At 44.1% G+C, this 13,347-nt stretch overlaps 1 protein-coding gene across 7 annotated transcripts in view; it reads left to right on the forward strand.

Moving 5' to 3' along the window:
* Nucleotides 1-13,347, forward strand: part of SACS (sacsin molecular chaperone) — a 125,767-nt gene that overhangs the window by 52,867 nt on the left and 59,553 nt on the right. For 3 of the 7 annotated variants that reach the window (XM_080662305.1, XM_080662301.1, XM_080662302.1), the window contains exon 3: nt 7,350-7,500. The exons of 2 other annotated variants lie outside the window; for them this stretch is intronic. Coding sequence is in view for 3 of the 5 variants with exons in the window: in XM_080662301.1 (XP_080518427.1) it covers nt 7,350-7,500 (151 nt within the window). In the remaining 2 variants the exon portion in view is untranslated. Of the gene's footprint in view, nt 1-6,926; nt 7,224-7,349; nt 7,501-13,347 lie in introns of those variants that run through there. 2 more of the 7 variants (XM_080662303.1, XM_080662306.1) reach the window with 1 other exon arrangement.

Below are 13,347 nucleotides of genomic sequence, written 5' to 3' on the forward strand. Positions count from 1 at the left end.
TAAGAAAGTGAGCTTGGAGCAGTGACAACCCACACAGCTGGCAGGTGTGACAACTGGAAGCTCATATTCTCAAGTCATTACCACAAAAGGGACAGAGAATGGAGATGGGCAGAAAGTGAGGAACAACTTGGGAAAGTAAAGGACAAAACATAAAAATTAACTGACTGGAATAGTAACAAGAGTTGGAAGAAACTGAAAAAGGAAGTGTTTTATGGTATTTGTTGCTCACAATATTTTTTTATGTTCAATGTAACCAATTTTATGTTACAATGTTTTATAGGTTTTTGTCATAAGTTTCCTACTATTGTGTCTACTCCTGACATTCTAATTATTAGCATAAAATAAAATTTATTTTAATGTATGTATTTTATAGCCAGTCCACTCTGTCTCCATATTTTCTATAAAATGTCCCAAGAGACAATGCTTAATCAAAGGTCATTATAAATGCAAAAGGAATTTAAAAACCATATGTGGTTTTATTATTCCCTGAAATGGCTAATACAACTCAAGATGTGTCACCTTTATAATATCTGGGTCCCTTTGGATTACTCAGTTGATATCTGACAGCATGACTACACAAGGCCCTTGTGGTTAATTTTGCTATGGCAAAGCTATTTTGAATAACCTTGGATTTTTGGCAACCAAACAACTATTTCTCATTAAAATTAAGAGTAGATTCAAAAGCATCATGTAAATTTTGTACAATGCGATTTTCTCATAACTATTATAGCACTTTAGGGAATGCATAATGCCCACTTTGGTAGAAAGCGCGGGAATGTTATTTCAGAAATATGACTTCATTTCCCAAAGCATGTTTAATGTAACTAAAAATAAAAGTTAAGCAATTGTGTCTATTTAGCATAAAGAAAGGAATGTTGTGTCATTTCAATCACTGATTGCTGATTGAATGTGGGATAAAATCTGCCTGGGCCACCAGCATTTCTGGTTGAAAAGCTAGTCTTTCTTTAAAAATCTCAATAACATTTATTCAATATTACTCTATGCTAGGCTCTTAAGATGCAAAGAGGAATGCAAAGTGCTCCCCTTGTGATGAATTAACATTAATTATAATTAATAAAATGTGATACATGCTGTAATACTAATGTAAATATACAATGTAGAAGTTATATAGAGAATGGCACCTGGAAGAGTTGAGGAACCTGGGGAAATGGTGATTCAGAGATTGGGACTTCAGGATTTATTAGATGAAGAGGACCACAGGTAGATGAGGACAAGGCAGGTACAGTACATGGGGATAGCTAAAGCAATATGAAGTTGTATTTTGTAAATATTGTAGTTTAATATTTAATAGTGCTTGGGCTTTAGAGTTCAAACTTGGGCTCTCCCAGTTAAAACTGTGGATCTACAAGGATGGTGTTTAGTTTCATTTTCCCTACCTGAAAATTGAGGTTTTATGTACTTGGAGGGGTTGTTGAGAAGATCAAATGAGCTAAATCATATAAGGCTTTTAGTAGGGTGCATGGCACATAGGAAGTACTCCATAAATGTTACATATTTTCAACTGGTCATGGCGACAGATTGTATTATGGATGGTGGGGTGACCTCAGAAGAATCTGACAAGGCTGATGGGGGCTAAATTGTGATGGGTCTTGAATGCCATCCAAAATAAATTGAACTTGATCCTACAGTCATTGGGAAATTCTTGTAGATTCTGGAGCACAGAACTAACTCAACAATGACCTACTAGTGGTCAATGGTCAAATCCTATGGGCACTTTACCTATGTGATACTTGGCACTGCGGATTTTCTTCTTGAAGCTTTAAACTTAATCCCACAGACCATTTTTTCTTGTTCTTGTTCCTATTTTTAAGTCTTGCCTCCTTCCAAATAATCTTCAGTCCTGCCACCTGAGGATTCTTTGTATAATGTAATTCTGATCACTTACCTAATTAAAATCTGGAAGTGGCTCCTCAGCCCCTTCAAGGAACTCCATATGTGGCATAAAGGAGACTTCATGACCATATTCCTGCAGAATCCTCTAAGATCATGTTTTCTATGCCTTTACATGAATTTTATCCTCAGCTCTACTGCAATTTTTTGATGCCATGATTTTGCAGGTGCTGTTTCCTCTCCGTTGGAGATAATTTTCCTTTCTCTACTTGGCTTATGGTTTTAATTCATTCTTTAGGACTTCACTGAATAGCATGCATACAATATCCTTATATTTTATTTTCAAGATAAACGCCTTGTGCTGACTTATTAAACAAAAGCATAACAATTTGTTAGACTTTGGTCTTTACATCACTGGCAAACATTCTCCAGAAGGGACAAATTATTGTTTCTTTATGATCCAAGACATACTATTAGGCACAGTCCATTTCATAAAATCATGAAGCATTGTTTCAGGGAAAATTAACTCTCAGCCTTGATCTGTGCTTCCTGACTGTCATTGATATGATGTGTGGGTCTGAGAATGATCAGAATAAAGGCAGCCCAATTATGATTAAAGAATTTTTACATTGGGTTGAACTGGCATTTTATTATTACCTTAGATAGATTTTACAAACATTGTAGGGATTGGAAGGGACTGGAATATTTTTATCTCTTAGGAGAGGTGAGAAAGCTAGGGCCCATGTCAGATATGTCATCCAGGAAAATGGAAAGAAAGAATGTCATGAGAAAGAATAACATTGTTTTCTGCTTCTATTGTGTTGAGTCCAGCTTGTGCAATAAAACAATTTTCTTTGCCCATCTTTACAACTAAAATAGGCTCAAAAGGTGGTTGGATAGATTCTTCATTTCTTACTGAGTTTGGACTTACTCTAAGAGAAGGGACCAATGTTTTGGCTTCTTGCTGTTAAGCGTTTCATAATATGCTCTGGAAGAGTGGATCAAGGCTCAGCTAAACATTTCTTAAAAATTTTGCAAACTTTCTTCTTAACCTAAATAGTGGTAAAAGTTCATGAACAAAGATATTTACTGAAGTTTGTGAACTTTTGAAAAATTGAAATACTCATGTAGGTATCAATAGGGTTAAGCAGCCTAAGATATTTCTTCTCAGTGGAAAATTAGACAGTTATTAGAAACTAGAGGCCTGGTGCATGAAATTCATGCACAGGGGGGGTGTCCCTCAGCCCAGCCTGCACCCTCTCCAATCTGGGACCCTTCGAGGGATGTCCGACTGCCCATTTAGGCCCAATCCCAATAGGATCGGGCCTAAATGGGCAGTCGGACATCCCTCTCACAATCCAGGACTGCTGGCTCCCAACTGCTCACCTGCCTGCCTTCCTGATTGCCCCTAACTGCTTCTGCCTGCCAGCCCGATCACCCCCTAACCACTCCCCTGCCAGCCTGATTGATGCCTAACTGCTCCCCTGCCAGCCTGATTGGCCTTAACTGCCCTCCCCTGCAGTCCTGGTCACCCCTAACTGCCCTCCCCTGCAGTCCTGGTCCCCCCCAACTGCCCTTCCCTGCAGGCCTGGTCGCCCCCAACTTCCCTCCTCTGCAGGCCTAGTCCCCCCCAACTGCTCTCCCCTCCTGGCCTGATCATCCACAACTGCCCTCCCTTGCAGGCCTGGTCCCTCCCAACTGCTCTCCCCTGCTGGCCTGATCACCCACAACTGCCCTCCCTTGCAGGCCTGCTCCCTCCCAACTGCCCTCCCCTGATGACCATCTTGTGGTGGCCATCTTGTGTCCACATGGGGGCAGCCATCTTGTGTTGGAGTGATGGTCAATTTGCACATTACTCTTTTATTAGATAGGATGAGATTTCTATAGTGATAAAGATGCTGAAAATACTATGTACCCATTGTATAATTCCATTATATTAAAAAAAACTTATTAATGTCAATTTATAAAAGTGTGTTTTTTTGTATTGTGGTGTTAGAATTATGAATAATGTTAGAGCTTCTTTCTACTTTTCTATATTTTTCAGATATTTATTCATTCCTTCTTTTCTCCCTCCTCCCCTCTCCCTTACTCTCTCTGTTCCTGCTTCCCTCTGTCCCTCTCTCTCTTCCTTCCTTCCTATTTACTGAGCACCTATTCTACATTAGGGCCTCTTTCTGGCCCTGGGAAGCTATAGTAAACAAAATATACACCAATTCCAAATTTGATTTTGTAGAGGGTTGAGGAATGGATTGGAGAGGGGATAAGTAGAGGATGGAGAACAAGTAAGAGGCAATGGTACCAAATTCAGGTCAAAGATGGTGGAAGCATGAACTACACTAGTTGCTCTGCTCTGTTTCTTCTCACATAAGCTCTTTCTGGGTAATTTAATCTTCCTGTGTTTCATTCAGGCCTCTGCTCAAATGTAACTTCTTAGAAGGGAGTTCTAGCTCCTTTACTCTTTACTCTCTTACCTTGCCCTGCCCCAACTACTCCCTCCACCCCCCTTTTCTTTTATTGTTTAAAGTATTACACATGTCTCCTCCCCGCCCCCCCCCCCCGCATTGACCCTCCCCCTGGCCACTCCCAGCCCAGAGGGCAAGCCCCACTGCCCCTGTGTCTGTGTTCATTGGTTATGCTAATATGCATGCATACAAGTACTTTGTTTGATCCTAACCCCGCCCCTGCTCCTGCCTTCTCTCTGAGGTTGGACAGTCTGTCCAGTGCTACCTTGTCTCTGGATCTGTTTTTGTTCATCAGTTTATGTTGATCATTATATCCTACATATGAGTGAGATCATGTGATATTTATCTTTCTCTGAGGGGCTTATTTCACTTAGCATAATGCTCTCTAGTTCCATCCATGCTGTTGCAAATGGTAAAAGTTCCTTCTTTTTATAGCAGCATAGTATTCCATTGTGTAGATGTACCAGTTTTTTAATCCACTCATCTGCTGATGGGCACTTAGGCTGTTTCCAAATCTTAGCTATTGTAAATTGTGCCACTATGAACATAGGAGTGCATATATCCTTTCTGATTGGGGCTTCTGGTTTCTTGGGATATAGTCCCTTTTTAAATAGTACTTTCTGTGCCTGGCTCCATACGATGAACTGATATATTATTGGTCCATTTGTTTATAGGTGTCTTTCTTCCCTAGTGTCTAAGCATGAGATAGGGGACTTTGCTTTGTTCATGTTGTGTTCCTATCATTTAGAAATGTATCCATCTGGGACACAGGAAAGGTTTAATAAATATTACCTGAATGATTAAACAATTGATTGCTGAATCTATTTCTTCAGGTTTGACACCCCTCCTGAGCTCCAGATTTGTAGTTCCCATGCCAACTAACCCTTTAAAATGAATCCTGAGTATACTTTGAATTCCAGATGTTCAAGCTTCTTATGATCAGCCTCCTTCCCCAACCAAATTTGCTTCTTGTGAAATCCTCTCCATTAAGGTGATTTCTTGGTCTCTCAAGTCTTCAACTCAGCACCTATGTTTTTTTGTCCCTAAGAGTGATGGGAAAGCTAGGGCCTTATTCATATCCAAGGAGATTGAATAAGGAAGCAAGTAGATCTGGGGATTGTCTAAGGCAGTGGTTGGCAAACTGCGGCTCGCGAGCCACATGCGGCTCTTTGGCCCCTTGAGTGTGGCTCTTCCACAAAATACCATGTGTGGGCGCACACGTACAGTGCAATTGAAACTTCGTGGCCCATGCGCAGAAGTCAGTTTTCGGCTCTCAAAAGAAATTTCAATCATTGTACTGTTGATATTTGGCTCTGTTGACTAATGAGTTTGCCGACCACTGTTCTAATGCATTAGTTTGTGCAGTCTTGTCTGATTAAAGAAGTAAATATTTGTTCATGAGGTTTTCTGGCCTGATATTTTTGTTGAAATAGCATATTCTTTTATTGATTTAATGTGCTTATTTGTTCTAAGTAGGAAAGACCTGACTTAAAGCATTCTTCCTTTTAAATATGTTTAGAAGAAAGGGATGAACACTGTAGGGGCATTCTGTATATTGATTACCGATAATGCGTTCCGAATAATATTTTTTGTGGAGGTGGGGGAGAAGAGGGAATTGAAAAACAGTAGTAATTAATATCATTTGGGGTAAACCTAAAATTTAATTCTATTTAGGATATTTAAACAAGAACCACACAAATTTACTTTTTCACAACACAGCCTTTGAATTGTTTCAATAGATGTTGCCATTTTTTTTTTTTTTTTGGCAATGTGTGTCATTCATACCTATGAGAAATAAGCCAGAGGAAAGGACATTCTCTGAAGCTTCATCAAACCACATACACTTCCAAATTACAAGGCAACGTTAGTTACTCTGGGGTGATCCATAAACTCTAAGGCTCAAATTTCTGATTTCAAAGAGCATACAGGTGTGATAGAAAAACTTAGGGTACTGACAGTATAAGATAATATTGCTAAAATAAATCACATATGTATATTTTTACACGTCATAGGATATGTTTATGTTTATTCTCATCTATTACTTTCCTTCTGGCACTCCTTTCTTCAGAAAATTGAGTCATTGATCCTACTTTTGTGCCTTAAAAACTAACAGGAAATGAAACCATGGAAGACTTTTTTTATTAATATATTTTTATTGATTTCGGAGAGGAAGGGAGAGGGAGAGATAGAAACATAAATGATGAGAGAGAATCATTGATCAGCTGCCTCCTGCATGCCCCTTACTGGGGCTCGAGCCTGCAACGCGGGCATGCGCCCTTGACCTGAATCAAACCCGGGCCCTTCAGTCCGGGGCTCTATTTACTGAGCCAAACTGGAAGACTTTTGTGTTCTGCAATCACAACGTTCCCCTCCATTACATCTAATTTGGAGATGCTTCCAGAGATTAAACGTCGTTAGAGAGTAAGCACTAGTTCTGCAATTCATATAACTGTTGAACTCCGTCAGGGGAAAATACGCATCTCTAAACGCACAGTTTCGCATGTGAGGTTGCCTTTGAGGCTGTCGGGGCACAGGCGCTGCTGCAGGCGTGGGCCGGGCGGGGCCTGGCGGGCGGGCGGGCGGGGCGGGGCGGGGGCTCCGCTAACGGTCCTCGCGGGCGGGCGCGTGCCCGCGGGCGGCCTCTCCGAGGCCTTGCCGCCCTGGAGCGCGCCGCTGCCGCCTCCCTGTGCTCCTCCCCCGGGGCCACGGCTTCCTCTGGTGATTCCTCCTCGGCTCTGGCGGCCGCCCGGGGACTGCGGCTGAGCGCGGCCGGGCGGCGCCTGTCTGCGGATGAGGATCCAGCCTTCCGGGCCCGCGCCGGGCCTCTCGGCGCGGCAGGGCCGGCTGTGACCAGGCTCCCGCGCACTGGGGCGGACGCGGTCCCTCAGGGACGCAGACGATGGGGGACAGGTAACCCCGCCCGGCCGGGCGCTGGGCCGCGAGGGTGCCTGCCACCGAGCTCCGGGAGAGAGGGCGCGCTGGGCGGGCGCGGGCACCCACGTGGTCCCCACTGAAGTCCCTTTGCCTGCCGCACAGGTGGCTGCGGGTGACCGTCCTTCCCGGCTGCGTTGGCTGCAGGACCGTGGCCGTTCTGGAGTCCTGGACGGTGCGCGACGTCAAGGAGTGCATCTCAGCTGAGACGGGCTTCCCGGTGTCGGAGCAGCGGCTGTGGCTCGGCGACCGGGAGGTAGGCCCCGTCCCTCTCCTCGGGAGGAGGGTGGGCCTGCTGTGTGCTGAGGGGTGTAGCACATCCATTCGCTAGTTGATAGTGACACTGAATGGGTTTATTCTTGTGTCCTGGAAGACAGATTCAGCGGTCACCCTGGAAAGAATGCTTTGCAAATAACGTGAGCAAAATGACACGGGTGTGTTCCTCTCACGGTAACTTTTATTGATTTACCATTTCAACTTTGCAGTCCCCTTCCTCCATTTTGTCTGAATCTTCACTTCCTGAAACTAAGATACTTATTTTAAAAAATATATTTTTATTGATTTTAGAGGGGAAGGGAGAAGGGAGGGAGAGAGAGATAGAAACATCAGTGATGAGAGAATCATTGATTGGCCGCCTCTCGCACACCCCGAATGGGGACTCAGCCTGCAACCTGGGCGTGTGCCCTGACTGGGAATCGAACCTAACCTCCAGGTTCATAGTTCCAGGCTCATCCACTGAGGCACACTGGCTGGGCAAGATACTTTTTTGATCGGCATTATAACCAGAGGATTTTTGTTGTTTCCGTGTTTAGAGACATCATCATTGAAGTACTTATTTTTTTCTGTTATACATTTAACATTGGTAAATATCTTAACCTTTTTACGGCTTAGAAGTTTCCCCCCGGTTTTGAATCACAGAAATTTAGACTGAAAGGATCTTCAGACATACTTTCATGTAGAAGCTACTAGTTTGAGGAGTACTTTTATATTAAAACTTCTAAGGTATATATGAATGATTTAGCAGATCAAAACTATGGAAAATAGGAGTATTTCATATTGTTAAATGTATCCTTTAAGGTTGGTGAGACTACTTAAGGGAAGAGTTACATGGAGACATATAGCTGAAAATTAACATTTATTTATCCTAATAAATATCTTCACTTTATTTTTTTCTATGATAAAAAAAAAAAACCCCACATCATTTTCAGGATTTAAAGGAGGTGACAAAGAGTTGAACAAATATGCAGGGAATACTTAAGCCATACAGAATGCCATTTTTAGTATTAGATTTCCTGACAATCCTATATAATAAGAGCATAATATGCAAATTGACCAAATGGTGGAACAACCGGTTGGGGGGGGGGGGCGGGGCCGGCAAGCAGACAGTGCCAGGCCAGCCAAGGCACGTGTCAGTGGGCAGAGGGAGGGGATGGTGATCAGGGGGCGGCGGAGGGGCAATCAGGGTGGGGAGGGGACAGGGCCGGCTGCTCAGTGGCTGGCGCTGTCCCCTGATCAGCCTGTCCTGTTGCCTCCCACAGAGGGAGGCCAGACTGTGGCTTGGGCTCGCTCTCCACAGGGAGTGGGCCTAAGCTGTCAGTCGGACATCCCCTGAGGGCTCCCATACTGTGAGAGGATGCAGGCCCGGCTGAGGGACCCCGCCCCCTCACCGAGTGCATGAATTTTCCTGCACCAGGCCTCTAGTCCAGCCGTGGGCAAACTACGGCCCACGGGCCGGATCCGGCCCGTTCGGCTGTTCTATCTGGCCCGTGGAGCCAAAAGAGCAGAGGGTTCTCTTGCTCTCCCCTCCGCTCCTTTACTTTGAATTTATATTAGTTCACACAAACACTCCATCCATGCTTTTGTTCCGGCCCTCCAGTCCAGTTTAAGAACCCATTGTGGCCCTCGAATCAAAAAGTTTGCCCACCCCTGCTCTAGTCTTACCTAATAATAGACAAACATGTAAATTGACCGTACCTCCACTACGCCCATAGCCAATCAGAGTGAGTATGCAAATTAACCCAACAAAGATAGCGGTTAATTTGCATACATAGGCGCCCAGCGCCTGGGTCCCGGGAACATCCTGGCACCCAGGTCACTCTGAGGTAAGCCCCGCATGGGCCCTGAGCAGCCTGGGAAGGGCCTGAGCCAGGGGGCTCCTGGGCAAAGGCCAAGCCTGCAATCAGAGGCGTGGGGGCAGGGGCGGAGCCAGCGATCGGAGGGAGCTGGGGGGCCCCTGCCCAGGCCTAAAGCTTTGGCCAGAGGCTTTAGGCCTGGGCAGGGGCAGAGCCAGCGATCGGAGGGAGCTGGGCGGCCCCTACCAAGGCCCCGAGGCTTTAGGCCTGGGAAGGGGTGGAGCTGGTGATCAGAGGGATCTGGGGGTCCTCTGCCCAGGACTAAAGCTTCGGCCAGAGGCTTTAGGCCTGGGCAGGGCCCAGCCAGTGATTGGTGTGAACTACAGAGGAAACACCTTTCCTGACTGCTCATTGGCTAAGCTTCCTGTATGCCACTGGTAATATTCTTAGTAACTTGGGTAATAAGAATCCAAAAAGGTGAGCTAGGGTTTTTCCACCACACTTCTGGAGAAAAAAACGAAAGTCCGCTGCTGGAGGGCTAAGAAATGTCATATCCTGCTCTAGCCTGTTTGGCTCAGTGGATAATGCCTCGGCCTGCCAACTGCAGGGTCTGGGTTCAATTCTGATCAAGGGCATGTACCTAGGTTGCAGGCTTCTCCCTGGCCGGGGCCCAGGTCAGGGCTCATGCAGGAGGCAACCAATCAAAGTGTTCCTCTCACTTTGATGTTTCTCTCTTGTCTTTCCCTTTTTCTTCCACATTCTCTAAAGGTCAATGGACACATATCCTCAGGTGAGGATAAAAATAAAGAAAGAAAGAAATGTCATATCCTATGAAAGACACATCTTGAAAATTTCTAAAGAAAGTTGTCATTTTTTCATGGTGAAGGGACTGGAGTCTGTGTTGATGAAAACACCTTGGTGGCTGTGGTGACTGGCAGTGGCTGCAGCAGCGGGTGATGGGTCTGGTGCCTTTTCCTGATCAGCCCGGTCACCTCCTACAAAGGGAAGCCAGACTGCTGCTTAGGCCCGCTCCCTGTGGGGAGTGTGCCTAAGCCATCAGTAGGACATCCCCTGAGGGCTCCCAGTATGTGAGAGTGGGCAGGTTGGGCTGAGGGATGCCCCTATCCCCAGTGCACGAATTTCGTGCACCGGGCCCCTAGTCCTATATAATAAAAGCCTAATATGCAAATCAACCGAACAGTGGAATGACTGGTGGAACGACCAGTTGCTATGATGTGCACTGACCATGAGGGGGCAGATGCTCAACACAGGAGCTGCCCCCAGCCTGCAGGCCCCAGGCCAGCCAAGGTGGGTGCCAGTGGGGCCCCCCAATTACCCCGCCGGTCACCCCATAGATCAGCCCTAATCGCTGGCCAGGCCTAGGACCCTACTCATGCACGAATTTCGTGCACCGGGCCTCTAGTATAGTATAAATATTGGTGAAGTACTTAGTACCTGTGATTTTAATTCCTCAATGTAATCTTGACCTTCTGTGTACCTGGGTCCACTCACTGGTCACCTGTCCACTTAGACCCAGATTTCCTGTTAATCTGTTCTTATGTTGCTCCATGGATCAGCCCTCTTTTCCAGTTCCCCAAGGTGTTAGTTGGTATGCAGACAGTGATTTGAGGACTTTGGATGGAATTGAGGAGCAAAGCTCATCATTCTCACTTCTTTTTTTTCTGCGCCTACTCCTATCTTTTAACCATCCCATGTATATTCTGCTGGTTCTATACCCACTTCTTTGGTTACTCCTCTGGTTCTGCTTTGCCCATTTGTCCCCTAGATGTGGTTATACCCAAAGCTCAGTTGTGGCTCAGTTTTGCCATTAGAAAAGTATTTGGAGGTGTCTGCAAAGTATTGGTATGGAATGGTAAACATTTCAGTGATGTGTAGAGGTTTCAGATTGAGTGAGTGGTTGGTGGAGAGGGTCCAGTTAGGAAACTTATGCTAATAATGAGGTAGTGAGGTTCTAGATGGTTGTACTGGTAACACTGAAAGAAAAGGATGTGTAGGAGAATTTTAAAAATATAAAATTATGGCAGTTTGGTACTAAATTGGTGGGGGGGGGGGGGAGAGACAGTGTGGGGGAGGAGGTGAGATGTAGAATAAGGCAGAAGGCTTTGCCAAGGATGTTAAGAAGCCTCGAGTGAGATCAGGAAAATATTGGTTCAGTTAGCAGATATAAACAAGTACAGAAGATACCTAATTTTGGAGGAAAGGTGGTAACCAGTTTGCTTTTGTATATGGTTCAGCTGATGGCAGGACATAAAAGAGACATCTAGGTAAATGCACAAACAGGTAGGTGACATAGATAGATCCTACTGCCAGTGGGTAACAGAGGCCAAATTAATTACCATGTTAGAATCTGCTTTCCTGTTTCTAATGGGAATGGGATAAACGAATTCTAACCAATTCTAAGATCTCTGCTGTGTAAGAGTCTAGACTAGAGTATATTCAACAGGCAGATGTAGGTCTGAAGCTCAAGGGATAGATGTCAGGGCTAGAGATACAATTTTGGGAAGTAACTTTTTCAGCACATTTTCTGTACTTTGTAAATACATTGGGAATATTATTAACATTTATTGAGCTACTGACTGTGTTCCACACACTGTTCTAGATATTTTGTATAAGTAGCATCTCACTTACTACTGAAAACAAGCTCATGAGTTCGTTATTACTACTCCATTTTGCAGACTAGTAAAGCCAAGATTCAGAGAGAAGTATCAAACCAGGACTGGAACCCAGGTCTGTCTGATTCCAAAGTCTGGACTTTTTACTCTGCCACACCACAGAGAATCTGTCAGGGTGTCAATAAATAAAAAAGCTAAATGTAAAGTTTTTTAAAACAGAGAAGAGTTTAAACCATTAAAAATGAACTTGAAAGTCAAGGATGGAATTCCCCGAGAAAACAAGCAGAGGGCACAATTCTCCCCTGCTTCAGAGGTGATAGGCTTGTGACTTTTACCAAACTGATGAACTTAGTAATGCTAACATGTGCCATTAAAGGTCACCTTTATAGAAGCACATCTTTCACAGAGGTGGCTTTATTTTCCTTTTTAATTTAATGCTGTTTATAACCTTTTATATTTGAATTATTGGCAAGAATTCTAAATATTTTAGGGTAGGCAGAAAACAGAAGCTGTTGACAACTCCTTATCACCCACTGTTTTTGGTTGGTATTGGACATAATTAGCAGTAGGTACTTATTCCTTAGTTTTTCTGGGTCACCTAGCATCCTCTTTTTACTTGTTTCTTTTGCTTTTCCTGGCCTGGAAGTGGCATTTGTAAGTTCTTTACCTCCTGTCCCATGCAGAAACTGAAGCTATTCATTATAGCTGTGCATCTTTCTGGTCCATTTTCCTGATCCATACCAAATGTGTTTGAGCCTCAAGCCAGGTTTGAAGTATCACTTCACTTTCTTCTCTTTTGATAAAAAATGTCCTCCCTGTCAGCTTTTAAATCTTGAAAACCTCCTTGTGTCCTTGACAACTGAACAAAGGAAGAAGTGTTGGGAGATCCAGATTACAATTAATATTGTATTGTTTGCTTAATAATTTGAAGTTAGTTTCATAGTAAATGAAAATGAGCGACTAGGAGGTTTTTAAGGGAGGCTGAAGCTGGCATGGACAGAAATCCAGATGTTAAAATTACTTTATAATTACTGTTTTAAAGACAAATATAAAGACTGAAATGGACTACTTTTTTTGAAATATATTTTTTTATTGATTTCAGAGAGGAAGGAAGACAGAGAGAGATAGAAACATCAATGATGAGAGGAAATCATTAATTGTCTGCCTCCTGTACACCCCACCTTGGGAATCGAGCCCACAATCTGGGCATGTGCCCCTGAATGGGAATCAAACCATGACCTCCTGGTTCATAGATCAATGCTTAATGATTGAGCCATACTGGCTAGGCTGAAATGGACTATTATTAAGGTTTTATTGCCTCTGGAGGTGAATAGGACCAATGTTGTTTTTTGCTTGGTTGGAGCAATTAAGGTCCAAAAAAGAATGAGGCCCAAGCAA

The sequence above is a fragment of the Plecotus auritus genome, assembly GCF_963455305.1.
Source record: "Plecotus auritus genome assembly, chromosome: 3".
NCBI lineage: Eukaryota > Metazoa > Chordata > Mammalia > Chiroptera > Vespertilionidae > Plecotus > Plecotus auritus.